General features: G+C 35.1%; 1 protein-coding gene across 2 annotated transcripts in view; it reads right to left on the bottom strand.

The window, feature by feature from the left end:
- The window catches only part of LOC131047844 (soluble inorganic pyrophosphatase), a 49,483-nt gene extending 34,281 nt beyond the window's left edge, over nt 1-15,202 (bottom strand). The window contains exons 1-2 of one of the 2 annotated variants that reach the window (XM_057981628.1): nt 15,047-15,202; nt 2,882-3,062 (exon numbers count right to left, since the gene is read on the bottom strand). In XM_057981628.1, coding sequence (XP_057837611.1) covers nt 2,882-3,008 — 127 coding nt within the window. In that variant the 5' untranslated portion in view covers nt 3,009-3,062; nt 15,047-15,202. Of the gene's footprint in view, nt 1-2,881; nt 3,063-9,816; nt 9,956-15,046 lie in introns of those variants that run through there. The other variant, XM_057981630.2, reaches the window with a different exon arrangement.
- Nucleotides 15,203-21,304: the final 6,102 nt, after the last annotated feature.

Below are 21,304 nucleotides of genomic sequence, written 5' to 3'. Positions count from 1 at the left end.
AATGGCTCAAATAAGTATTTTCGCCCTGGTCCCTTGGTGAGGGACAGGAGCGCTTTGCCTTGGTCCCTTGGAGAAGGACAGGAGTGAAATTTGCTCTGGATCCTCAGTGAAGGACAGAAGCGAAATTTGACTTTTTGAACTCTCTATCAAGATAATTTTTATGGAATATAACATTTAAGTATAAGAGTCTTATACTTTAAGTTATATTCCATATATACTTTCAGGATGTTTGAGAGTGGTTTCAGACCTCCAGGAGTTATATTGCAAAATCTAGTTTTTTGAGGTTTTTCAGTTTCCAGACTTAGTCAAATTTCAGGATCAGGACATTCCAGACTTAGCCAAATTTCAGGACATTCCAAACTTAGCCAAATTTCAGGATCAGGACCTCACTCAAGCCGGAATTGCTTATCCATGTGATCCCCCGGGCGACACTCAAAATGCAAAGGCTAACTGACAAAACCCTAAAAAACCTAAAAAGACAAACCCTAAAAAGCAAAAAAGCAGGGGTCCCCATTTGCAATGGGGCGATGTGTGAAAACGTCACAACAGCTCCTCAGCAAATACCTAGGATTGCCTCTAGACAAAGGGAATAGGGTTAACAAGCTTTGGGATCCAATAGTTAACAAAATAGAAAAGAAAATGGAAATCTGGAAAGAAAAATGGCTCTCCAATGTTGGGCGAGCTACCCTTTTGAAGTCAGCATTAACTGCAATTCCAGCATTCCAAATGTCATGTCTCCCCTTGAATAAAAGAGGTACTAAAAGCAACTCGGGGAGTGTATCTAAGAGATTATGTGGAATTCCCTAATGGAGACCCGATGCTTGGTTGGAAGTGGAAGAATTTGAACAACATTCCACTTCTAGAAGATGAAAAGCTGGAATTTAGGAACATTCTAGCTTCTAGGGCAGTTACATTTAAGAATGGGAGTGATAGGCTAATCTGGGTAGGAGCTAGCTCTGGGGAATACAGAGTCAAGGATGGGTACTTGAAATTAATTAGAGGTCTGCAATGGGAAAAGACAGAGATACTAATACACTTATGCTGGAATAAAGAATGTCTGGCCAAAGCAAGTATGTTTCTTTGGGCAGCATTGCAAAATAGGATATTAACAATAGATCGATTTAAGAAGTTAGGCTTTGAAGGACCATCTAGATGTCCTCTATGTGAGAATAGTGAGGAATCAGTTGATCATCTACTGCTTTCCTATCCATATGATTTGGAGTGTTGGAGTTGGTTGTGCTCTAAGCTTTCTTGGAATTCTGCTCTTTCCAACAACCTATTAGATGTAATGAAGAGCTGGCCTGACATTGGCAAAGGTAGTTTGTATAGAGTCTTATGGAAAGTTGCTCCCTCTATATCGGTTTGGGAGATATGGAAGGAGCGTAATAGAAGGATATTTCAAGAAAGGAAGATGAATACTACTAGCCTCAAAAATAAGATTGAAGTAGTCATTATTGAAACAACCAACAACAGAATTAAGAATGATAACCTCAAAGATGAAAAATTTACTAGTTGGGACAGCAAGATGAGGACTGAATGGTTTGGCCTGCTTATTCCGCCTCAGTATGGGAAGGGAGGTGAGATTAGTAGGAAATTAAGAGAACAATGTGTGTGGACAAGACCAAAAGTTGGTTGGTATAAATTAAACTTTGATGAGGCCTCCAGAGGCAACCTGGGGAAAGCTGGCATAGGTTGTATAATTCACAATTGGGATGGATCAATTAAAGCTAAAATGGCTAAACCTATTGGAGAGACCATTAATAATATGGAAGACTTAGAAGCGGTCATTGAAGGACTTTTGCTTTGCATAGAAATAAATGTTAAAAAGGTGGTGGTAGAAGGAGACTCACAAATTATCACTAATGCCTTAAGAGTTAGACAAACACCGAACTGGAGGTTGAATTCCAAACTAGGAAGAGCTTTAGTGCTTCTCAATCTATTTGAGGAAGTAATAATTAATCATATTTATAGAGAGGGAAATGGAGAAGCTGACAAACTTGCAAACCTAGGCACAGATGGACACTCAATCAAAACTATCGAAGCATGATTTTAAGCATCTTGTCTTATAAATATTAGCTTGCTTTATATGAAAGGGCCAAAACTTAGTTTTATTATTGCTAAGAACTATATAGGCCTAAATGGCATAATTAAAAAGGTCATTAGTATTAGATTGTATAGATTTTGGATTATTAAGTAACGTGGTATCTGTGTGATATTTTTGAGATGGCTTCTTCGAGTTGATATCACAAGAAAGGCATGATTTAAAGTTATCCTTTACAATTAGTTCGCACATGAGAACTACCGAGCTTCAAGTCAGATGCTCTCGTAATGATATCTACAAGTAGCTTCTAGAATTCAATAATTTTTATAAGTTTTATCGGGGAGATTCCTTCTGGAAAATAAGAAAAGGAAAGATGGAGTCGAATCTAAAATTAGTGTCTATCAGCAATCACAGAATTGTTTCCTTCAAGTCAATAAGGTTAATTTGTGATAAAGTTTTTAACATATCCAATAGTAAGTAGAATGCATGCTAATTTCACATTCAATTATTGGTCATATGCAGGACTGCTTAAGTGCATACTGATATGAGAATTTTGAAAATGTTATATATCCAGCCATATCTTAGGGCAATGACATAGCTTTGAAAAACATTACTTTGGAAGGCTACTCCTGAAAACATCTTCAGACTCTTAAAGTTGAATCAAGAGACAGTTAATCTCATTAAAATGGAACTCAGGGTTACAATTAGATTTGATCTCTTCTCTCCACAAAAATCCATGTTATTTCAAGCTTCATAAAAATTATAATATAATGAAATTTCATGAACAGAATCACCAGCATCCAGACCCATCATATCATACTACTTTAATTCAGTACTCACCAATTTCAAGGTCATGCCATGGATGTGCTGCAACAGATCGTCGAGTCATCGATGAAAGAATGCGCTCATTCAACTTAACTTGAGGAAACCCAGAGCTTGAAACCCCATCTCTATTTGGAGCAGACATAGCTGAACAAGATAAAAGGTTTCAGGATGACCTTTAAAGAATTGTATCCAGTAACTGCATGATAGCCAAAATAAAGGTTTAGAAATACTGATAAATTCCGTGGCTTGTACCAAGCATAAATCACTAATCTAAATCATACCTACCAAATGCTGATCTGAAAGATAAGATGAATAAAATTAGGCATAAACAACAAAAAGAAATACTTTGCATGCTATATCTAACAATCTGAATTTCCCCCATTTAGGAGGCCATAATTGTTGAACCTCCCAAGGAACAAAAGAAAGGATGCCATCTGGATCCTAATTCTTGTTGAACAACTTTGTCTTTCATATCTTCAAACAATTTTGCTTAATGATTCACATTTCCCTGCATAGTTTACTATGTCATACCCAACTCTACTAATTGTTTTGACCCTACAACTTCTAACTTTCTCGGAGGCTGTTCTTTATGAAGAAGCATTTCACCATTCATTTTCTGCTGCGCTACTCTGATATCATCACAATTTGTGGAACTTGAACCAAGATATGTCTCTACCTTTATTTCAAAAAGTGAGTTATCTCAATGGACAAACTTCTTTGCATTCATTTCAAAAAGTAGATTATCTTCCTTGTTCTTCATCTGCCGTTGCTCCGTGGCTAAATCTTCGTCAACATAAATTGTCTTTTGCTCCTCCCTTTTTAGAGACTCTTCAAATTTTTTCAGAAGTTTCACCAAATATTCTCTCTGTGTCTTAGCATGTTTCTTTTCTTTATTTTTTTATTTAGATTTCTTTTCAATAGCCATATTTGAAAAATCTTTTTCAACAAAAATTCCATCATTTGCATGTGCTTGCAAATCTAGTTTCTCTTCTATCTCTTTAAAGTTTAATACCAACAGTAGTTGTCGATGTGAAAATGTCTTCCAATTTTAGGCCCTTCGAACAGCATCTTTTAGAGATGATGTCTCAAAAGCTCAGACTAACCCCAAAGTGACATCGAAAGCCCTTCAATTAAAAAAAAACTTAAAGTCTCTCTTCTAAAATATCCGGCACTACAACTGAAATCCTTTGAAATTCTACAACATACTCTTCTACTATATCCTGCTACCTTAGTCATGTCAACTCCATAAAGTGTATCTACAAATCTTTCCTATCAAATATATCTATGAGCCTTTATGTGAAATCAACGTATGTCATGATTTGATGATGCCCTTGCGTGACCAGCCCATGAAGCCAAAACTCATGTGTTGTACCCTCTCAGTGAAGAATGGAAAATTTAACAGCTTCATCTTCTGTCATGGGGCTAAGAGAAAGATAGGTATCTAGTTTTTGCACCCATGCCCGTGTAGTCAGCTTCCCTAAACCATCAAAAGTGGGTAGAGTTAGCTTACTTAATCTTCGTTGCAAACCTTTATTGGGCTGTCTTTCTCCACTTGAAATATTCCTTGATCTTGCATTAATAAAATGTATAAATGGAATCTGTCTTCTAATATCTGGATCAAGTCTTGACTATGCATCTATGCACTCATCAAAGTCATTTGCTGACATGTTTGGCTCTTCCTCTTCCCGTGGCTGCTCACCTCTAGGTAAGAATGTGGGCTGCGTAATTCTGGGCAGTGATCCCAGTGGAGTTCTATTCTTATGTTGTAACCCTAAATATTTTGAATTACTACCTTCCTCTCCATTAGTTTGTGCAAGCTTGAGGGAATTCAATGTATTATTTCTAAAACGTTTGAAGGAGCAATTGTGTCATTTGTTCTCGTCTTTGCATATAAGCTTTCCACGCATTCTCTTGTTCTTTCTCTCGATCAGCCATCTTATTCTTTCCTCTAACTCTAATTTGGTTGTACCTCTTGTAACGTTGCCTCTAGTTTTTTTTCTCTCTCCAAGGCCCTCTGATCTCTTTGGCTCCACCGCATAAGCTAAATTTAGACCCGCAAGCTAGCAGGAATACCATTTGTGAAGTCCCTTTTAAATTGTCCTTATTTTCTTTTATAATAAAATCTAACTCTCAATCATAGAAGTTCACATTATTAGAATAAATATGGAATCCATATGATTCAGAAAAAAAAAAATTGGTAGTCTAGGGTATCCCTGTGACTCAACCCAGTGACACAGGTTTCTCATTATGGGGCGAGCTGAGGCAAGACTAGTCCCTGGAGATGAACCAAGCCGCCCATAAGCCAGATCCATCGGGTGAGTCCATGCCTCAGAGTCGAACCTGAGACCAATGGGGAGCACACCCACAGTCCAAGCCAACTCTGCTACCCATCCGTACCATGTGATTCAAAAATTATTGCTAATAATGAATTCTGTTAATTAGATTTAATATTCAGAAAATGGTTTTGAATGAACAAGTTGTCTATTTAGAGCAGTTGATTAATCAATCCCTCTTCTTCTGCAGCAATTTATTTCTCGATGAAGTGCCCTTTCTACTTTTAATCCAATCTGATATGTGACCTAGAGGGTCACAATCAGTTGCTGATTGTAAAAGTATTTTGATTCAAACTCAGATTTGCACAATCGTGATTCCGTGTGAGAACACCCTTATGTGGGTTTTTGTCCTCCGATTCCAGGCCTATAGGGGTTTCATCCTTAGGTTGGTTGGGCCATAGTTCTTGCTCCACATGGGGTGATAATCAAATTTGAAATGAATACTTTATTTGCTGCTTATTTCTCCTTGTTTGGTGTCTCTTATGTATCTTTTTCCTTCAATGGTTGTGATTCCTCACATTCCTCACGTCCCTTGACTTATAGTTAAATTAATCTTTAATTTAATATTTTATTATCAAATTATATTTTCTATTTTAATTTATTATTACTATAATCTCATCTTAAAAAGGGGATATTACAGATCAAGTATGAAGAATCCTCTCCCTCTTTACAAAGGATAATCGAGCACAACAAGAACAATGGATATTTCAAATTGCTCAGGCTATTCTCATTGCTTGTGCTCACACAATATAATGTCCCCATTTTTACACCATCCTGTTCTACAAGTATTGACCAGTTTTTTGGGTCTGTTCTCTTCAATCCTTGGAGAACACTACTATTTATAGTAAGTGCTTGCACGGTACCAATCTTTATGGATTTTTGGGGGTTTGTTGTCTTTGGTCCTTGAAGAGCACTGCTATTTATAGCAAGTGCTTGCATGGCACCAATCTTTCTGGGTTTATTCTCTTTGGCCCTTGCGGAACACTACTATTTATAGTAAGTAGTTGCATGAAACCAATTTTTCTGGTTTTTTCAGGGTTTGTTCTCTTTGGTTTTCAGAGAAAACTACTATTTATAGTATATGGTCATTCCAGCACCGAGCATCATTCTTCAACACCAGTAATATCTCAGATTGTTTGGTTTCAATTTTTGATGCTGGTGGGCCTTTCCGCAATGTGCTTGGAATTATTTACATATATGCACTAACGTTATAAAGTTGTGCTTTAATATTTACTTTAGTGTTAATTAATATAAAGTTATGTTCCTCAAGTGGATGCCTAGGAGAGATAACGGGGGACTTCACATATGAAATGTTTTAATATTTCAAAGGGTCTTTTTGAGTGGAAACTTCGCTTTTTCGAAAACAAGAAACAAAAAAGTGGTTTTTCCAAAAAAAAAAAAAAAGCAACAAAAAACAAAAAACACATTTCCGAAAAAGTAACAAAAAAGCAAAAATTGCTTTTCCAAAAAATTGGCGAAAAAACAAAAAAAAACTTTTTGAAAAAGTAACAAAAAAGCAAAAGGCACTTTTTCAAAAAAACAGAAAAAAAGGCAAAATGTTTTTTCCTTAAATAGTTCTCAAAAATTATAAAAGGAAAATTGGGGCTCTCAACCGGCATATACAGAATTGCACACATAACAGGATGCTGTTGGAATTAACAGTGGAATTTATTTGGGTGTTATTGAGAACCAAAACCTTCTTCAATCTGCTGGTTTTGATGGTGAGAGACCCACCCTAGCTGCTCTAGTGATTTCACAGAGGACACATAGGATTTTAATGCAGTTTTGATTCCAGGTTTCAAAGAAAAAAGAAGATTTTTGAGATGAGCTGATTGTAAAGTTTTTGATTAATTTTGACATTGGATTTCTGGGAGTTATGGTGTGGTTTTTAGTGTTGATTAAAGAGTTCATTCCAAACCTGGCTATACCCTTCATAATGTTGGTCAAAACCCTCAAAATGCACATTGAAGACTAGGGTTGATGAACTTTTTATGAGCATAGTTGCTGAGTCTTTCTAGACCCAAGGTGACCCCTTTGCAAGTGGTTTTCAGAAGTTACCAGCTGGTTGCAGCTGGGTATTTTGGGGTTGCCAAAAAAGAATTTGGAATCTTCCATTGCTTATCGCATTTCATGTTCAAAGCCTATGATTGCTGCTACAGGCAGACTGAATTAGTTTTCAGACCATGCAGTGGGCTTTTTTATGCTAAGGGAAGGTAAGCTCTTGATCTGAGCACTTAGGGAGAGTTTTGGCATATTGGAATAGTCTCAAAAGACATTATTGCTTCTCCTGGAAGGTCTGCAGAAAGACAATGAAAATCCCCTTTCATCACTGCTGTTGATTGTCATCACGTGGATTGTTGCAACAAATCAGAAGACAGAATTTAATGCTTCCTATAAAGGTATTTGATGTATATGGCTGTTAGCTTCATTGCAAAATTAATTCCTTATTTTATGCCTCGTTTGTATTGACAACTTTCATGAAAAAAAAATGTCAATATTCTGAATTGAATATTGAAAGGATTGAAAACCAAAAATACATGTCAGCAAAAGGTTCTATTTTGCAATGTTATGTTGACCTTGAAATTAGATTATCTTCCCAATTTATCAGCAGCAAAGGTACTGAGCAATTATATGTAGTCTCAGACGGCAGACCTTAATGACAGTAGATGTTTTCCATGCATTTGTTTGCTACTGAAATGTTTATTTGAAAGTCAAATTTCCACATGAACATTGCTTAATAGAACATTGGAATTTCAAATCAGAAAATTTACAACAGCCACGGACATATCAATTTGCATGATTGAATGAAACAACAATCGCCACAGCAGTGATCTGTCATATTCCATGTTGATTGTTACTAAGCAAACTGGCAAATCTTTCTCAAAAAAAGAAAATTAGAGGGTGCATATTACACATACACACACATAATTTATTTTGAATTTATTTCCCAGCCACCACAATAAATGTGAATTAAAGCCTTGCATACTCAAAGCAAGATTATATTGCGCCCAAGCCTTGACTCTTGACATCACCTCTTGGCTTCTGTTGGCTCTACAATTTTGACCCATTTTATCTCCACTCTTAGTGCAAAGACATGGCCTTACACAGGCCAATCGTGGCAGTGGGCTCAACATTATATTTCACACAGACTCATCACAGGCCATGAATTCCATTAAGAAGATCATCGGTGAAGACTATCTAGTGTTAGATATGAGAAGTAGAATTAATTGAGGTGACCTAATACTTCCTCCTCTCAAATTTCTTCCACCTCACCCACTCCACAGCGGCAATGATGTGAGTTGGGGAGAGATTTGTTTGGCAATAACAAAGGCTCAGTCTTTCTGTGGTTAAGACCAAAAATGGAAGTTCTCACACAGTTCCTGTGGTTGATGCCGAATTCAGGGAGGTGGCATTTATGGCTTTTCTAGCAAAACTGGAAAGGAGAATTATGAGAATTGTACAGAACCTACAAGCCATATGGGAGGTGTTGGAAGCAGCAGATTTGGAGGCGGTGATAAGGAGAGATGGCAACATGTAATGTCCCCTAATTAGTTACAATTTAAATTAACCTAAATTTCCCAAATCTAAAATAGGTGATTAAGTTCTATGGGAGTACCCTTGTATCCTGTTTTCCTACAACACAGAATTAGAGAACACATATGAAGAAATACTTATAAATCTGAAACACATACTAATGAATTGTATTGAATGATATCAGTTCTGCTGTATTAATTACCATTAGAATTACATCTGTTAGATATAATCAGATTATTATGTTTCTTTGATGAAATCAGGTTATTATATTTGAATAAAATCAGATTGTAAGTTAGTTATCAATTTTATTATCCAATTTCCAAAGTACACTAGAGTAGGCTAGTTGGATAGGGTGTCCCAGAATCCTCCCTCCTAGGCCCAAGAGCAGATACCATATCCCTCTTGGCTCCATATGGTAGGTGTTTAAGCATCCATCATGGAGTGGCATACCCAGCGAGGTGTTCTATCACCGTTCCCCTTCATCCAACCACCTCCTCTCTTAAGCCCAAGAGCAGATGCTCCATCCCTCTTGGCTCCATGTGGCAGGGGTTAGGCATCCACCATGGAGTGGTGTACCTAAGAGAGGATCCCATATTAAACAATAATATGCAGTTGATTTGATTAATTAAACAATCTCATATAGATGGTAATTTCCATTGTAGAGTTACATCAATTTACTGTTAGTATCCTCATATTTATCACATCCTTATTTATCAGTGATAGCTTAGTTTATTGTGTTATATCAGATTCTGTGATAGTCTTCAAATTACACTTATTTATCAGATTTATGATAAACTAAATTCAATCCGTTATATTATCCCATTTTTTATATTAACAGCATTATAGAATTCATCAACATCACATTCGTATTCCTCATTATGACATTGCATTTGATTATATTCATTAACTGATTTCAGTATTAAATCATATTTACTGATCATTCATCAGATGATTGATTGCATTATTAAATCCTATTCACTGTGGATGATCATTTACCAGATAATCGTTGCATTATCAGTTTGTAGTGATGGTGCCATTGTGTATATATTTCTGGGTATGTCTAGGGTAATACAGAATCCATACCTTTGCTGAGTTCAGTCTGATGGGGGCAGCTCCTTTATCGATCCCTCTTCTCTTTTCCTTCTTGGCAGTTTGTTTTATATTCCTTGCTGGCAGATACCTTTTTCTGTTTCCCGTGTGTCTCCAAATCGGCAGGGTGGGGGGTATATATCCTACCCCATCGTGGTGGAAAGCCACGATTCTCTCTATTTGGTAACGTCCCTTTTTGGAAGGGTCACTACATTCTCATCTAGTGGGGCCCTCCATAATCTGATTTGGAGTCTACGGAATTATTTCATATAAATGCTTATTGTGTCTTGGGTTAATCGATCAAACAAATAATATATATTTTAATACAATAACATCACTTAATATTATTAAGGTATATAATATAATGTATATTATATTATTAATGCATCATTTTTAATATTGTGTGTTATATGAAAATAGTACATTGTTAATAACATCATTCGATATATATAAAATGTAAATTGATAATATAATATAATATAATATCATTTTTAAAATCAATGTAGAATAATATAATCTTAGTATGATTTTAACATATTATATGATAAAATGTATATTAATTATTTCTACTATAAATGGGGGGACATGACACAACATCCTCACAGAGTTGAATACTCCCATCATTTCATTCAATTCTTTCACTGACCAGGCCTGATATGAGAGATCACCGAATGCAGCACATTTGGTCTTAAGACTTGAAGCCGATAACGGCAATCAGGCTGTCTAGATTTCTTGGCAATAAATCTAGATACTCAATGTATGTTTTTTGATCAGGGAAATGATAGGCATATCGACGTATTCAGCAAACATCTGCATTGGTCTGCCTTGGAGGAATCACCCTTTGGCAACCAATTGAATTTTGCGTATCTTTCTTATTTATAATCTGAATTTTTTACTTTTTAAGAAAAGAATAAATCCAAAGTCTTATTGTGTGCATCAATCTTGTCTGCAGCTATCGTGTGATGTGAAAAAATGGAGTCTTAACACTATAATTGTTCATCATCTGAAATGTATAGTAAGTTCATTTATAGTAAATATGAATCGGGAAAAATTCCCGATTATTCCCGATTATTCGGCAATCGGCGGTGCTCCCGATTAATTCCCCCAAAAAATCGGGAAAATCGTTGACTATTTTTTGCCGACTTTCAACGATTTTTTTCGGTTTTAATCGGACAAAAAACGCGATTAATCGCGCTGTTCAAAAGCCCGCGAAAAAAAAACCGCCGCAAAAACCCTGCAGCTTTCGTGGTGAGGCGAGTTCATTTCGTGGAGAAGCGACTCTGCAGACTGCAGCTTTCATATCATTCTCTGCTGCCGTCGCCGCCATGTCATAAAGAGGCGATTCTGCAATTAACATATCGCTCTCGACTCCTGCCCCGCCATGTCCAGACACGCGATTCTTTCCTTCTCCGCCGTATATTTATTTGGTTGTTTTAGGTCTTAAGTTTTTAAGAATTTGATATAGTTTATAATCAATATTTATTACTACATTTTTTATAAAATTTATAAACTATAAATTAAACTGTTAGCTTTATATTATTATTAAATTTTATAAACAAATATGTTAAATCAAATAATTATAAAAACATTATATGATGCATTTTTATTATTTAATAATAGATTTAAAATGGCCATTATTAAATTGCAATTTTATTTTACTATTTTATTGTAATAATTTTTTATTATCATTTAATAAATTAAAAAATTATATTATATTTTATTAAATTAAATTTTATAAACATATATGTTAAATTTCAAATCTATTTAACAGTGTTAAACTATTTTGATAATTTACTGGATATATTACTTATATTTAAAAACAGATAAAATTATATAAGGTGAATTTAATCCGAATTTTTTTTCCAAATTGTTACCCGTGCAGAATTTCATTAAAAAATTATGGTTGCCAAAGATGGGGAAATCGCCATATAGCTGGGAATCTTGTTTGTACATCAAACATATTTTTCTTCCAATCTTTCTGAATGTCAAAATTATACAAAGATAACAAACTGTTGTTGAATGTCATCATGGGAGCCATATGTCTCACATATTACTCCTTCAATTTCTAAATAAGCTCATTGGCTTGATATATTTACTCTTGAATGCCTTAAAATATTAAAAAAAAGTAGTTTTTGATTGTTTTTCTGCAATTTTTTACGTTTTTTTGTAAATACAATTTTTTCTCGATTTTTTCAAAAAATCTTATACTTTTGTTTCGCCGATTGATTTTCCAAACGATTAATGTTTCTTTGATTTATAAAGTTACTGTTTTCAGTTTCATTGCCATTTCTTAATATATTGTTTTGAAGGTTTTTTGAACAAAATACAGACTTGCACAAAAAACTATCACATATGAATATATGTTGCCAAAACTCCAATGACATGTTTTGGCACTCAAAAGCATTTTAGATACTGAATCTACCTGGAAATGCTTCAAAGACATTTCTCCAAACAAACAGATCTCAGAAACATTTCTGTATTGCTTTTATGACATTTCTGGCAAAAAATAGTTGTTTTTCACTCAGCTTGGGGTTGTATTTCTATGAAAAGCATACTAATCACAGCCCTTTTCAAAAGGCTTGCAATACTGTGACAAATAAAATATGTAAACCAACAAAAATTGGAGTAAAACAAACAGAAACTGGCCCTATGTAGAAACTAAAGTTTAAACAATACATCAACAGTGTTAAAGAAACTACTTGTTCTACTGATGAAGTCCTAGACATTAATCTATAGAAGAAAACCATAAATAGATTTTTTTCCAAGGAACCCTATCATGGCCCCAAGAAAGGTTTTGGGTACTAAAGCTCCTTTGAAATGCCTCAGAAACTTATGAAAAATGTACCCATAAAATTTCTTAAAATGGAAAGATACTAAAACCGATTATAAGTTGGTCTCAAGGCATTTCCAAAATAACATGGTTCTCTTGAGCTGGTTTGGAATTTGTATTTAGAAGAAAGGTATAGATATTACTGCCCTTTTCAAAAATGTTTACACTCCTGTAGATATAAAATATTAAAATGTACGACCAACAAAAAATAGAAAGGGTAGATTACTAATAGCTGGCCCTCTATAGACACAAATGAATTGATCAGTAGATCACCAAGAAACAGCAACTACTTCAAAAAAAAATCCTTTAAGGAAACCAAATTGAAGACATTCTATACCATTCATCATTGAAATTGTCTAAGGATTTCCTTTATAAATTTATAGTTTGCACAGTTCAGTATCATTAGATTTTCTGAAGATCTTATTTTACAGCTTCTATTTCATGTGTGAAATACTTCTGACTCAAATCGTGAATGCTTTAGCACTTTTCCCTATTGCTTGTATCTGATTTGTACTCTCCTTTCATAAACATGAACGATGATTACCACAACTATTTTTCACCGTTTCCCATACTGCAGCCCGTTACCACCATCCGTTCTGATAGTCAAAACTATCTTGAAAATGTCTCTTCCCAGTAGAGCTGGACTTCCTCTGTTGCAAACACCTTATTCTGCCCGTATTCCTTGACCTTTGGTCCCTTGGAAGTCAAACACTTATGCTCATGTCCCTCGCATTCAATATCATGTTTCCTCACCTCTCTCCTAACTCAAAAAACCTAGGCTGTCACCAATGGCTAGAAAAGGCTCGGAAATGCTAAGTAGCTGAACCAGGTTTGTGGATTCTGGTTAATGGGTTAGGCAAAAAAAAACTGGCAGTATGGTTAATTTTGGATTCATTTATACAAAAAACATGTAAAACTCATAAATATATATGCATTTACAGCATAAAAACTGGAATTAAATTTAGAATACTACATACCTTTGAGGATAATATACTGATAAAAATAAAATTAAAGTCTTATTGCCTTTAGCCTTTCTAAGAGAAACTGTGTTTTGGGCAACCTTTCAGTGGACACTTCCCCAATCAGCCTAAGAAAACTAAAGCCTTTCCAGGCATAAGGTGCAAAAATACTGTTCAAAGCATAAACTTCATTCTCTAATAATGAATCCACTGGTGGTAGGTACTCAAGGCATCAGATTTGAATCACCTATTAAATTGTTTCCAAAAGTATCTACCAAAAATACAGCACTGCATACGAAACCTCAAACCTTTAAAATATCGATTCTGTAACTGTGTAAAAAGTTTAATTCTCACTTAAAACATAAGCTTCATTTCCTGACAATGAATCCAGCAGTGTCACTCTAAATCATACTTAAAGCACCTATACAGTTAATTCTAAAAATTCACTACTAAAATGCAGCACTGCAACAAAACCTCAATTTTGTTAACAATTCCTACCTTCTTTTCTTGCTTATGCAGGGAGAAGTTTTCTCCGGTGTAGCCGTATTCTTCTTTAAATTTGCAAAATGAATTTAAATTCTATTTAATAAAATTTAACATAGTATTGATTGATTACAAACCAGCACTAAATCTCGAGATCTTATTATCCTCGTTTATGTTGCCAGCGATTTTCCTTCCTATCCTATCGCTAAACCGATGCAATTTAAAAATAAATAAATTTCTTGTCAATAATACATAAACAAATTTAGTAAGGGTTTAGGCCTGGTGAGCAGGCGTAGCAAATTTACCCAATAGTTGCTAAATGTAACACATTGACCCTATAATGGTGAGTTCCCCGGTTCAAAACCTGAGGGGTTTGAAACTTGTGCTCAGATGGTGAAAGGAAAACAAAGAGGAAACACTCAGCTAAAGTGCTGATTATAAAATGGTATATTCAAATGTATTCCATCACTCTTACCAGAATAAAAGGGAGGTATCCAGTTAAGGGTGTACCGTCAAATTCTACCAAAGTTTAACTTGACAGGTAAAACTAGTACTACTTACATTTAATATTATATTTATAGAAAAAATTCAATGAAATACATTTATGATACACTGCTTGCCAATTTTTAAGTTTTTTTTCTGTTTGATTGTTCAAAAATTTTACTTTCTTTTTCAATACGACTCAAATTGGCATGGATTCACCCCTAAATCTTTCCTTTGGGCCGTGTCCAGCCTCCACATCTATTGAACCCAATACTTCAAACACTGCAATATATTGCTTTTAAATGAGAGTAAATTACACAGTATCCGCAAGAATTTGATATAGGTACTGAAAATATATAAATTTGACGGTAGTTTTGCTGGTTAAAACCCTACACAAACAGCTAGAAAGGAACTCAATATTAAGCTAGACAAAAGGCAGAAAAAATATCCAGGGGCCTCGAAAACGTACCAAAATCGTGAGGCAGCGAAAATTTGCCAAGCTTTCTACAATCTTTGCAGGTATGTGATTATGCGTCGTCGTTTTTCCGCTTCAATATTTGTATATGTGGTCAAAGGGAACGAGGTTAGTTAAGTTGTTGAAGGGCTGTTGGCCAAAGAACCACGGTCACATGGGGTGGTCAAGGATGCCTTACATTTTATGATAAAATATGAAGGATAGAATAGAATAGTTTTTATGTTCATCAGGTTAAAAGATAATTTATGAGAAAATATGTTAGGAATAAGATTTGTAAAAGTTTTACACGAATTAATTATTTAATTATGTAAAAATAAAAATTTATTTGTGGTGTATTTTTAGGCAATGTGTTTAGTCACATTAAATATGTATTTGTGTTGTATCTTTAGATGATGTGTTAGTCATAGTAAATATTTGTGGGGATTTATTTATAGAATTAAATATAATATTTGTTAGATATATTGTGTGAGTTGTACATGGATATAATATTTAATATTTGAGAAAATTAGTACAAAAAATAAATGTGGGATTAATGGTTCAATGTACTCGTGGGTTTGAGGCATGTGATTTTATCTTACTATTTGGTTGTTTTGTGTAAACTTTATTTTACAAAAGCAAGCACATATTAAGTGGTTGAGATTGGTTGATTGGTTGCTTAATGATGTTGGTTTAGTTGTCACTAAATTAAGCTATCTTCTGAGGAATGCATTTGTAAAGCATGGCATAGGGTGTGTGGATAAATACTTGGACATATAGAGATTGGAGGAGATTGATATTTTTTTATATTAAGAATAAGGAGATCACAAAGTCAACAAATACCACCGAGAATCAAAGTATCAGAGGACAAGCCTCACACAACAAAAAAGATGAATGTTGTGCACAACCAGACTGATACAAAAACTGGACTAGAGCAGAAAACAACATCTAATGCAGCACATCTTCAAAAGAGTCCACCCACGCAGTCCACCCCAAAGCACCTTCCATCCAAACCAAGTTCTTTTGATCTTGGATTTGCTTCCACATGTATAACATCTCTCCAGTAGTACACTGAGGGTTTCTTTTAATTTCCTTGCAGATGCGATCAAAAGTAAGGTTGAAATTGTGGATATTGTCTAGGTGCAGCCTCCAGAAGTATCCATTCTTAACTTCATTAGTAAAGAACGTAGCATGTCCATCCCTAAGCAACCTTTTGAACTTAGCTTTGTTAACCGTCATAGTAATTTGAATCTGCGAAAAAATTTTGAAATAAGTGAGACTTCGAAAAGACTCGGCAAGCAATCTGGGGACATTTTGAAATCTTTCTTCATTTCTGCACTTCCAAATTTGCCACAAAATGTTAGCTGAGAGAATATACCAGAACATACTAACATCTTTTTTAATATTAAAAATAAAGCCAGTAATAACTTCAAGAATATTGAAGGAAGCATGGATAGAAATACCAAACATCAACCAAACCTCTTTAGCAAAAGAGCACTCGAAGAATATATGTCTTCCCGTTTCCGAGGTTCTGCAAATGCTGCACATGTTAGTCTCAGAGAAGTAATTCCTAATAGGAAGTTTATTAAGAATAAGTAACCATTTAAAGAATTTGATTTTAGGATCTATAGAACTTTTCCAGAGATTGTCAAAAATCTTATTCCAAGAATGAACATCCAAATTAACATACCAAGTATCATTAATGTGCTTGATAATGTCATTATTGCTGTTAATGATGGAGTAAATGTTTTTAGATTTAAACCTGGAAATGATAATACCACCAAGCCATTTGATTTTCTGATAACTATTAGAATCAACATGGCAAACATTAGGAATACTCCTAATGGCCCTAACAATCATATTATACATTCTCTTATGAGAATCTGAGAGATTAAATTTACTTTTAAGCTCATCCCAATGAATAAGCATGTCATTTTCAAAAATATCAATAAGCTGCTTGATCCCAAGGTTAGCCCAGCATTTGGCAGAACAGCCTTGGGTAAGGGCAAGGGGCTTATTGCCAAGCTTAAGGTTCCACCAAATGGACCTCTCACTGTGGAGGGTCTTATCATAAAAAAAATCCTTATTCTTAATGAATTGCCTAACATGGTTCCAGGCTTTCTAGATAGACTTGAACACAGCCGAGCCTTGAACAATGATAGGGAATTCACTACAAATAAGATCAGTAAGAGGGAGATTTTTCCAAAATTTAGCGTTCTTAGGATAACCCCTTCCAATATTGTTACGAATAAGAACTCTCCAAGGGTCATCCCCCTCCAAGGCATGAAAGATCCATTTGGAGGCCAAAGCAAGACCACTCAGTCTTAGGTCTTTAAGCCCCAAGCCCCTAAAGAGTTTATCCACATGACACCAACTCCATTTAACGGAGTGAGCCTTGTTATTTCCTTTCCCATCCAACCAGAGATACTTCCTGATAGCCTTTTGAATTTCCATAACTTGGTAATCATTAAACATCCAAGCCGAAGCATAGTAAATATTGTAAGAAGAGAGAATCTTTTGACAAACTTGCACTCTACCCGCAAAAGACAGAGACCTATTATGCCACTTATTCAACTTATTATGAATCTTATCTTTAACCCAACTCCACATATCTTTCAAAGAAGGATCGACAGAAAAGGGAATACCCAAGTATCTAACAATATTTGAGGGACCACCCCACTGAAATTCAAACTTACTGAACCAATCAGGAGGATGGTCATTCCATCCAAGACAAATAGACTTGGACTGGGATAACTTAGCTCCATAAATCTTACAAAAAAAATTGAGTTTATGAGTCATAGCAACAAAGTTATCTTCAGAAACCTCATGAAAGAGAGTAGTATCATCAGCAAACTGGCAATTAATAAGCTCCTTGTTATCAGGAAGAGTGATGCCTTTGACAGCAGGGGATAAGGTGTTATCCCTAAGAATATAGAACAGAGCTTCAGAAGCAATAACAAAAAGGGCAGGGGCAAGCGGACAGCCTTGTCTAATAGATCTACCTAACGAAGAAGGGGTTGATAAAGAACCATTAATATCAATTTGGGCATGAGCATCTCTAAGAAGCATTTTAACAATGTCAGAGAAGAAGGAAGGGAAGCCAAAAGCATCAAGCATCATACTAATAAAGCCCCATTCAATTCTATCATAAGCTTTTTCAAAGTCCAGTAAAAACATAGCAACATTATGATTAGTATGCTTAGCCCAATTGAGGGCTTCCCAACTAGTAATCAAGTTCTCAAGAACATATCTTCCTTTAACAAAACTTGTTTGGGTAGGGCAAACAGATTTAGGAAGAACAGTTTCCAACCTTCGAGACATGATTTTGGCAAGAATCTTGTAAGAAACATTTAAAAGAGTTATAGGTCTCCAATTTTTTAAAAGAGCTTTATCACCTTCTTTAGGGATGAGCTTGATGATCCCAGAATTAATCTCCCTACCCAAAGTACCGACATCAATAGCTTCATTATAGATGTTAAGAAGGTCTTTGCAGATCCACTTAATATTGGCTTTATAAAACTCCACAGGGAGCCCATCGGGTCCCGGAGCTTTATCGTTGCTAAGAGAATTGATAGATTTTTCAATTTCCTCGAAAGATATAGGTTGTTCAAGAACAGAGGCATCATTATCCGAAATTCTTTTGGGGATAAGGTTCTTACACTGATCTCTAAGAGTCCTAGCTTCCTGAGAATCTTCAGAGGTGAAGAGCTCTTCATAAAAAAGAGCAAATTCTTTTTTAATATCATCAATATTAGAAACCATTTGATTATTAATAAGTAATTTATCAATAGTCTCTTTAGCCTGTTTCTGTTTAATGAGATTGAAAAAGAATTTACTACCTCTATCACCAAATTGAAGCTAGTGGGCTCTAGAGCAAATTCTAGCTCCTAAAGCTTTATGATGTTGATGTTTTCTTAGCTCATTTTTAGCATAAGCCAGTTGATGGCAGAGATAGGGATCATCATGATTACTTTGGATAGCCATCTCAGCATTGTATAAGTTATTGTTAAGCCAAGACTCCTTATGTTTGTAATCCTTGGCCTTCTTTTGGCCAACCGTTCTTAACAAATTCTGCCAGGCACGAATGTCCAAGTTCCACCTATCGATAAAGGATAATGAGGGGTACTAAGATTCATTAATAAATCTAATAATTGAAATAGCAGCAAGAATGTCTTCATCTTTCAACAAGCTAGTATTGAGAATGAATTTATTATTAGCCTTATTACCACATGAAGGGGAGCGACCAAGATTGATAGAAATACAGATCGGGTGATGATCTGAAAGAGTAATAGGAGAGACCAGAACAATATTATTAAGTTTATCCGGGATCACAGAGAAGGAAATATGATTAAGATAGAAACGGTCCAATCTAGAATAGATTCTAGCTTGACCTTTCTGATAATTGCACCAAGTAAACCAGAGCCCAGGATTATTGTTCGTATTCCCAGATAACGAATCAAACAAAGATTTAGAACATTTAAAATTATTCCAAGCAAGCCTTTCCTGCTCTTTCCAGGAGAAGGGGAGACCCCCCATCTTATCTTCTTGACTTTCAATCATATTAAAATCACCACCAAACATCCAAGGAATATCTGGAAGTAAACAGAGCCAAGACCAAAAATTGGATCTTTCATTATAATCATTGGCAGCATAAATAGAGCAAATACCAAATTCCATATCATTATGTTTAAAAATTAACCAAATAGCTCTGTTACAGGGGGAAAAGCCAAAGCCCTTAATTTTAGGTCCCCATTTTACTTCTCTTGTGTGTGTGCAAGTGAATGGAAACTCTATAAATGTATTCTAAATTTTTTTATCGTTGGAAGGGTTTTTCCAAAGTATATCTTGTGTTATCTTGTGGTATGTTTGATCTTTGCAATAGTTATTATGTAAGCTTGTATGCATATTTTTTTCATGGGATTATGTAAAAAATAGTTTGATTGACTTGTATTGTATTTCTAACAAATGGTATCAGAGCCATAGTTATGGTTGATGGAGGTGAAAGACCCATGATTTGGCATAACTCTTGTATGATTATATTTAATGTAAACTCGAAGTCATGACAGTATTAGAGATATTTCAAACATTTCAATGTATGAGATGAGGTTGAAATATGCAAATTTGAGGTTTTATAGTTTACACATTTGTAAAATATTTTGATGATGCCCTCCTAAATGGCACAAGGTTAGTCAATGATAAAATAACACAAAAGACACAAAACTGTTAGTGTTAGTCAATCAAAGACTAATCTACAAAAGGCATACCAAGAGAGACACTAAAAACATGCTAATGTATCTAACTAAAGAAGTAAAGATAATGAGACATCTCCAACTGTCTCTTAGCATGGTCTTAGCTTCTTCTCCCTTGTTCCTCTCCTCTCCAAGTTCCAAAATAGTGTAGCTCTCAGCAGCTTTTTGCACTATGGATGCTTATGGAGGATTGAGATTGTAGTATAGCTCTAAATGTGAAATGAAAAGCTAATACTAATCTATTGATGCTAAAATGATATATTTTAACCAAAATTGATAAGATGTTAGATTGCTTATGCTAAATGCTCTCTAAAAATGTCTATAGCCTAAATGCATACAAGTTTTCAGGATCTGGATTATGAAGGAATGGGCTCTATTTATAGAAAAAATGGAGCAATGGATGGCCAGGATTGAAGGGTTTAATCAAGGGTCAAGCTTGAAAGTTGGGGATCCATGTGCACAATTTGCACCAATAAAATGGTGACAAGTGTCAACATAGGGTTGGGTTGAAAGAAAGGGGTTGGAGGCATTAAATGCCTGAGGAGACCTCGTGGTTATCTAGAAGGTAAGGGTCAAGTCTAAATTAGGATTACCCACTGGATTAAGAGTTAATCCAAGGATAAACCTTTGTGCAAATGATTAAGAGATAATCATGGTCAAAGCATTAAAGGCCTGATGAGACCCTTGGGTTGGGTAAAGGTTGAGTCAAAACAAATGTTTTAACCATGTAGGAGGGTTTGGGTTAACCATTAATGGTTTTTGAAGACTTTGTGGATTAAGTGGTTGAAGGTTGGAAGCTTTCAAAGGTTATCCAAGACTTTGAGACATTTAGTGGTTGAAGGTTGAAAGCCTTTAATGGTTATCAAAGACTTTTAGGCTTTGAGAAGTGACTCCATTTTGCTTAGGAATGTGACAATAATTAGGGGACGGATTAGGCAAATTAGGAAGGGGTTAGAAGAATCTAGAAGGGGATTAGATTTTGCAAGTGGATTTGGTGGGTGAGGGAAAATAGGATTTTATTTAAAAT

The sequence above is a fragment of the Cryptomeria japonica genome, chromosome 4 (genome assembly GCF_030272615.1).
Source record: "Cryptomeria japonica chromosome 4, Sugi_1.0, whole genome shotgun sequence".
In the NCBI taxonomy this organism is placed as follows: domain Eukaryota; kingdom Viridiplantae; phylum Streptophyta; class Pinopsida; order Cupressales; family Cupressaceae; genus Cryptomeria; species Cryptomeria japonica.
Note: the sequence above shows the minus strand (reverse complement) of the source record. Positions and strands in the feature narration are given on the sequence as shown.